The 8,651-nt window shown below is 30.9% G+C and overlaps 1 protein-coding gene across 1 annotated transcript; it reads right to left on the bottom strand.

The window, feature by feature from the left end:
• Nucleotides 1-7,144: 7,144 nt before the first annotated feature.
• Nucleotides 7,145-8,462, bottom strand: LOC126713542 (probable S-adenosylmethionine-dependent methyltransferase At5g37990; the record flags this gene model as incomplete). Its single annotated transcript, XM_050413303.1, has 2 exons — nt 7,145-7,486; nt 8,130-8,462. Coding segments are annotated over 2 exons (675 nt in total), but the record flags the coding sequence as incomplete, so codon positions are not given.
• Nucleotides 8,463-8,651: the final 189 nt, after the last annotated feature.

Raw genomic sequence — 8,651 nt, 5'->3', positions numbered from 1 at the left:
TTATTTTATTTTTAAATCAAACACACGTACCAAACACATTTTTTATGTTTTTTGAACACTAAAACATGTTATTTAAACTATAATACCAAACACATTTTTTTGTTTTATAAACACTAAAAACACGTATTTTAACAACACTTTTTAAACTACAATTTTCACATCTTTTCAAACAACAATTTTAAAACTTCATGACCAAACGGGCCCTAAGCTCTCTCAATAGCTTCAACTGAGGATAGAAGGCACCTTATCTACCATTGATGCTAATACTAGTCCCAAGTGGTTTTAGATAACAACCCCCACTCCCGCTTTCATCTAATTTAAAAAATAGAGCACCATCGTAGTTCACTTTAACTATAGCTTTAGGAGAAGGATTCAAATGTACAACTCCAGAAGAGCTAATCTGGAGAACAATTGAAGGAATTATTAGAAAAGCACGAACAAACTCACTTAGTGATTGTTAGTATATAATAGTGATAGGTGATCACACTATAATATGATGTACCCTCATCTATATAATAACACTCACTTGGTGGATAGTGTTGCTTCACCAACCAACAGCGGAGAGAATTGATTAAGTGTTAAAGTTAGTTATCTACAGAAGTGATGTGTCTTTTAGATAAGATACAACTCTTGGAAAATAGACATATCTCTTTCCAAAAGACATGAGGAGTCTATAAATACTAGGACTCCTAATTCATTGTTACGTTACATAATTTTATTCTCTTTGTCTATGTTGGTGTTTCCTAGTCTAACGACATCACCATACACAATAAGGGACTAACAGTGATGAGTTTGCTTGTGTAGTAACTGGGAAATCGGGAAGGCTCTATCATTAGTTCTCAACTGGTTTCTCCGAAACCATAAGGTCCAAGCCAGCATTGCGAACTCATCAAGATGTTCCCCCTAGTCTATCACATTCTAAACCACCTCCACAAACCTAGAGAAGTGTTGAGTCCCAAGAAAACTCCATCTGGCATCTGAATCCCATACCACCGAGATATAAGGACAAGATGCCATGAAAACTACCGGGTACCCCAACCGCAAATTGCTGCCTGTTGGGAGGGAGGGACTTGAAGAGGGTGTTGAAATCATTGGAGACCTGGTCATTGAAGAATACTATGAATTTTGGGATTTTAGTATTTACTCCTTTTGATCTGTATTTGAGCTCTATTGCTTCTATTATGTTTTGCACTGAGATAAAAGTATTGGGTCCCGTGGAACAGCCCAAGTCTGCTACACATATTGGGTTTGGAGAAATTGAAAGGGTGTTGATGTCAAAGTGATTGGATATGATCTCGTTGGCAGCTTCAACAGCTCCTCCCTACAACACGAGATGATTAACATTTTAAACATTCATCGGATGATATAACATCAATTATCATGAAATTTGTTATACATGATAAAAACAAAGAGAAAATACAATTTAATTGTGGATTTTTTGAATAAAAAAGAAAAAAAAAACAATAAACAATTATTAAGTGATGTAAGATTGATAGAGTTTTTTTAACTTTATAAATAAGTTCATAAGATATCAAACTATTATTTTATTATTTTTAATGATATAGATGAACATGTTCATTTTTGTCGAAGAAGTATGTCATAATATATATTATTCTAACAAGAGTTTATGTCATATCAAGAGTTTATAAAAGAACTTGAAGAATATAATCTCAATTATAATTTTGTTATTAATCATTATATTTGTGAACAAGTACATAATTTTAACTATGATATATACTTTAAACGGGAAAAGAATATGAATAAGTTAATCAAGTATATGGTAAATAAACTTGAACTTGTTTTTGAAAAAAGAAAAAAGAAAAAAAAAACCCATCAAAGTCAAAATGTATAATTTAACCGAGTAATAAATATAAATTTGGCTCTAACTCAAAATAAGTTTAAATAAACCAATCTTGAAGTTCTAATACTTTATCGGGTGTAAGTCCGCTACAATCTAACCATAAGAAAGTTACCCCTTCTAAAGTAACTTGGTCCATTGTTACTAATATTTCAGAGTGATTGTTATCAAGTATGCCAATATCAATCCCAACAGAATTCATATAAGTTGTAGTTTCTTCAACAAACACTGTTAAACCACAATATGGTACTCCAAGTAAATAGGTAAAAATGTAGGCTTGAATTATTAAGAATACCTAATAGGCGGAGTTTTGAGTGTAGCTGTTAGGACCCTCTTCTCCATTCATTATAGATGATTCAGGCAATGCATAGGTCTTTTCGCCCTCCATCTCCCCCATTGTGAAAATGGTTGAATCTAATGCTTAAAATTTCCATTTTTTGCAGAGTTTGGGAGAGGTAATAGTGAACGATCTTACCTCCAATTTGATGATGCTCTTGTTTGGCTATGACCGCGTTTTGTAGATGTTGTAATAGGTCCTTTTTAAAAAAAAAAAAAAAAAAATGCAGCTAAAAATACTTAGAAATGCGACTATAGACTTAACCTATAGTCGTGTATTAAAAACGCAGCTATAGGTTAGTAGTTCAAACTGCATTTCTTAAAAACCTGGCTATGTGTTAGTTGTAGTTGCGTTCTTTGAAAACACGGCTATAGAGCGCGTTTTTAGTACTGTTTGAAACAGACACAAATTCACAAATACCTGCTATTTATTACTATGTGGATGCCTTCATATGTTCGTTGACAGCAGTTGTAGTTTTAATTATTAGGGCATCATGGGTCTATGCAATATATAGGAAGAAAGATTCAAAACCTAGATCGATTGACCTAGGTTCATGTGATGCCAATATCTAACTTCTTCGATTAGATCATTTTAATTAGCATTTTCATGCCATGCTTAGTGTTGGAGCATTTTAATATTAATTAATTAAAATGAATAAATATTACAATATAAATGTAAAGATGTTCTTAAGCGCAACAATTAGACTTTTGCTTTATTCCGACCACATAAATATTCACTTGCAATAAAATGTAACAATGAAAAAGAGAATACTCTTGCAAACAATTATCCATTAATTCGTACATCTCTAATTGTATAATTATTTTCAATGTTTTATTTTCTATCACTGTTGACCTAGAAATTATTTCTTCAATTTTATCGGTAAAAGACTCAATTCCCAGATTTACCCTGCCTCTTGTGATGCCAATACCCTATTAATTTCCAGATTAACTTGTACAACACTGCTACATTATGCTCCAATGATCTTATATTTTGATTGAGCAAGGCTTGACAAGAGTCTTGGTACAAACTAGTAGCATCATGTTGTGTTAAATTGTTAATTAGTTCACTCCTTTTGGTAGGGGGTTTACTTAATTACTTGTGAGCATTGGTAGAAATGATCTTTTCTCTCGTGTTTAGCTATAGTAAGAGCCCCTAAATCTAGAGTTACTTGGTGTTCCAATCCAGTTTCAACAATACACTTTTCGGATCGAGGAAGTGGAATTGCTTGATGTTGCATGTTAGAACTCATTAAAGCTTAATTCACATCATTATATTTGATAAAAGGAACGAGAGAAGCTCCATCAAAAAGTATTGAAAGGTAAAAATACTTTGAAGATGTACTCGTTCCCATTCACCTCTTGTTTGCCACTAAATGTGGTCCTGCTGAAGCATTCTTTGTCATTCATCACAACCAGGGATAGATTTATTTATAATGTTTCTTATAAATGGTTTATCCTCTATACTTTTTGAATGGCCTAAAGAAGAAGCAAATATAAGTAAATCTTTTTTTTTTTTTTTTTTGAGAAACAAGTAAATCTATTATTTATATAGTAAAAAAATACAAGATTTTAATAATATAAGAAAAATATAATTTTATCAAGAATCTATCAACATTATGCTGAGAAGGTGACATAATTCTCAATGAAGTAGCTCTTCTTTCTACACAAACCTCTCATTTCAAAGAATCACCGAAGTGGACTGAATGGACTAAAATAGACCAAAATTAACAAAAATGGGTCAAAATAGACTAAAATGGATATAAGTGGACCGACATTTGACTGGACTGGTCGCATCAAAGTACTGGAGGAAGGTCAGATAAAATTTGTAGGATACATAATTATTGTTTAATTTAAGGTGGTACACTCTTTCATTCATTCTTTCTTTATTTATTAATTTTTATTATCATTTAAAAAAAAAATGTCACACATACAACAATTTTCATATAATTTTTCAACATGTGATTCTATTCAAAATGTATTTATTGTAAGTTCGAGAAGTTAATATGTCAGAAGGGGAACCCTTAAATAAGAACCTAGAGGAGGAAGAAATTTTAAAAGAGTGTTGTTGGAACAAATGAAAAAGGTGGGTACGTAGTTGTAGGCTTATTATATTTTGAGGTTTAATGTGATAAATTTTAGTAGATTTTTTAATATATAAATATTAATTAAAAATTTTTTTGGATAGAATATCAATTAAATTTTATTTATTCATTTTGCTAAAATTTTCGAAATCGGTTTATAAAAAGTATGGTATAAATTATGATTTTTTTTTTGGTTGAAATTACCATACGAGTATTATTTAACTTTATGGGAATAGTTCCTTGAGAAAAAAGACATTTAAAATAAATTTAGCATGAAAAGTGGAAACCATCAGATCTAGGGGCATTCATAGATTCATGGAAATAAAACAATGAGATTCTCAAAATGATTACATAGATGCATGAATTAAGATAATTGCTTATACATAATAATCTCTTTTTCATTGTAAGTGATAAGATTTTTTTAGGTCCGAACACCACTGAAATCTAATTTTTAGAAAAGAAAAGACCTCTAGCATTATTGGATTACCTTGCTCAGGATTTTGAGTTACCATGTGAAACAAACACAAACGGAAACAAAAGCAAAAGAAGATAGCTAGGAAGGTAGTTGGTACTAAAGACAACCACGCGGGAAGGAGGTACCATGTGCAACCATGAATACATGAACCTAATCTAACGATGCCAAGATCTTATAAAGAAAAAAAACAAAATATTTTATAAAGAAAATCTTGTGCTTGGTGCCAGACTAAATCCAAAAAATAAAGAATTTACTCTTGAAAAAGGAAAAAGATGCAAACTTTTGAATAAGAAAATACAATTAATACAACCGTGGGGCCCTAAAGTTGTTGGCAATGATGCCTACTACTAGCCAGAGGCATGCGAATCTCTTAGTGCTATCTAAAAGCAAACTTTTGATTTTGAAGGATAAAAATACAATTAACATCAATTTTCTCTAAAGCTTTCACCGATAAAAAAAAGATAGATAAAAAAAGAAAGTGAAATACTGATGTCAGAAAATAATTTACAATTTTTACTATAACTTGCTTAAGTAGTGTGTTGTGAGTAGTGAAAATGTATATCCATGTAAAATCATTATTTTATTTTTACTATTTACAATTCATCATATGACGAGTTATATAAACAATTATGATTTGTGACACTAACATTTCTAGTAAAAAAAATGTGGATTTAGTTTAAATGACTCTCAATCATTGAAGCATTGATTCGGAGAGCAAAATTATCTATATTCTCCTGATCTCCTCCTCTCTTCTAAAACCTATTGTCTATTTTTGGTTTAACAAGAAAGCATGGCTGGGCCTTTTGTGGGTGAAGCATTTCCGTCTGCAACCTATTGTTTAAAAAGTACATCTTACACTTCCTCAAATGCATTTTACATTTCTTCAAATCAAACACAATTATATTCCATATAATTACATTTTACATTTGGTCAAAAAGCATTCCCCGTAGAGTTAAAGTGATAAAGACTGTTAAATTCTTAGTCGTGTGGGGTCAGGTCAACCGCGCAATAAGGTTGTCCCATGTGCAACTTCGAATACACGAACCTAATCTATTAAAAAATAAATTAGGTTACCTAATTTATTTTTTAATAGATTAGTGCAACACCCTAAGCTATTAAAAAATAGATTAGGTTACCTAATCTATTTTTTAATAGATTAGGTTCATGTTTTATGGTTGCACATGGGTTAATGAACCTAATCTAACCACTAGAACTGCATCTACTTAAGAACAAAAAACTGCACAGGCTCTCAAACAACAAACAAAAACCAATCTCTTATTAATTTCCTGGAGTTACTCACTTTGTCAATTTCTTTCCATTGAAATAAAAGAGAAAAACATGGCTGCGACCCTAGTAGGAGGAGCATTAATGATTGATTATATATATATATATATATATAATGAAAAACTTGTGAAAAATGTTTGGAGATTTTATTGGGAAAAATGTTATATCCATATAGAGTTGGTTTAAAATTCTATTATTTAGGGTGCAAAAAGTTGTAAATGATTGTAATTAACCCTTCGGTTAGAAATTCTAACCAAGGGATATAACTAATTTGAAATAAGAAATAGAAAAAGGGTTAATTACAATCATTCATATGAGAATTCATATGAGACTTCAAAATTTATGATCAACACCCTAATTATAAATCAATTTATAATTTCCAACCTGCCATCCAAATTAGTATGTAAAATAATAAATACCGATTAATTTAAGGTGGTAGACTCTTTCTTTATTCATTATTATTTTTTTAAGTAATGTCACACACAACAATTTCATATCATTTTTCGACATGTGAATCTATCCAAAATGTATTTGTAAGTTTGAGAAGTTAATATGTTAGAAGGGGAACCCTTAAATAAAAAACCTAGAGGAGGAAGAAATTTAAAAAGAGTGTTGTTGGAACAAATGAAAAAAAGGTTGGTAGGCACATTATATTTTGAGGTCTAATGTGATAAATTTTAGTAGATTTTTTAATATATAAATATCAATTTTAATATTTTTTTTTGGGATAGAATATCAATTAAATTTTATTTATTCAATTTGCTAATTTTTTCGGAATCGGTTTATAAAAAGTGTGGTATAAAAGTATGATTTTTTTTTTTTTGGGGTTGAAATTACAATACTAGTGCGATTTAACTTTATGGGAATAGTTCCTTGGGAAAAGAACATTTAAAATAAATTTAGCTCCTTCTCAAAAAAAAAAAATTAGCATGAAAAGTGGAAACCATCAGATCGACGTAGGGGCATTCATAGATTCATGGAAAATAAAACAATGAGATTCTCAAAATGATTATATAGATGCATGAATTAAGATTATTGCTTATACATAATATTCTCTTTTTCGTTGTATGTGATAAGAATTTTTTTTGTCCGAATTAATACTACTGAAATCTAATTTTTACGTTTCAAAATGACAAACAATTCAATTGTTTTATCAGTTTCTGGAATTAAGAAATAGGAGGACCATGTAATTTTTTCGGAGTAACGATCAAATAACTCATCCATCATATCATTTCCAAACTGTCTTTCAAGTAATCCTTCTAATAGGGCTCTCAAGAACAAAGAACGCCTTGAGGGCGTTTGCAAGAAAAGATGCTTTTTCTGGGTATTCAATATTTCCATTTTCTCAAAGCTGAAATTCCCACTTCTTCCAATCAATGCCTTCAATTCTTTAGGCATGGTGAAATAAACAGGAGTATTAAATGCATCCACTTTTGCTTCACTAAGTAATCCCTGCAATCAAAAACAATGGTCTATGCTTTATGGAAAGAGTGACTTTGTCATGAAGCAATATTTCACTATCAAGGTGACATAATTTTAGGTCTAAAATGATACGTTTAATTTTAGGTATTTTCTTGTTTATATATGCGATTTTTCACAAATGACCTATCCAACCTTATAGTTGGTAAAAGATTGCACCTCTAGTTCAAGATTAATTCGTGATTATTCAACTTATTCCAATTAAACATTGTGACATTTGCAACCACCCTAAAGTATAGAATGTTAAATAAACTCTCTAGTTCAACATTAATTTGCATAGTCCTTAAATCGTCCACATTAGTTATCATATATGGGCAGAAAATCACCAAATGAGTGGGTTTGTTGAATTTTGTATTTTAGAGTATAGATTGCAAATGTCCTCATAATTTAGGGTGGATAAGTATTCAATAATTTATAATTTGGATGGCAAGGTATACACTACAAATTAATTTCAAATTAAGTTGTTGATTGTAGAATTTTGAAGTTTATGATGAATGGTTGTAATGATATATATTTTTTTTCATTTCTATTTCAACTAATTGAAAGTCACACCTAGTTTATCCAGATTTTCCCCAACAAGGGTCAAGGAGGAAGAATTGAAAAATCTTTTACTCACCATTTTGGCCATATCCATTAGGCAATAGCCCAGAAGGTCCAATTCTGTACCAGTAAATGTGTCTGAGTTGCTCATGACATCAGGGGCAACAGGTAAGATAACTGCTAGTAGCCCTCTAAAGACAAGCTCTTGTGCTCTAGCAAAAAGGAATGACTCTATGTCCTTTGCAAATTGAGTTGCATATGCGTCCACAACTTCCTTTGGGGCATTTGTGTAGAAAATTCTCCCTATATTCCATGCAGGAGAACCATCATCCATAACTTCTTTAGGTACCTTCGACAGCCAATTTAGTGCAAAGAGGAGTGAATAAAAAATAAAACGTGGATTGAAAATAACATGTCAGCTGTTCCAGAGCTTGGAACTCAAGTCATAGAGACTTTAGATGCAACTTTACAATTTAGTTTCAAAAACTTGTCAACTAACAAAATTGTTAGCAAAATCATGTTAAATGGCAAAAAAATCCCAACGAGTCCAGTCCCCACTTCTTTAAGCCTTCTATTTATTCTCTCTTAAATTCAGAAT

The sequence above is a fragment of the Quercus robur genome, chromosome 1 (assembly GCF_932294415.1).
Source record: "Quercus robur chromosome 1, dhQueRobu3.1, whole genome shotgun sequence".
NCBI lineage: Eukaryota > Viridiplantae > Streptophyta > Magnoliopsida > Fagales > Fagaceae > Quercus > Quercus robur.
Note: the sequence above shows the minus strand (reverse complement) of the source record. Positions and strands in the feature narration are given on the sequence as shown.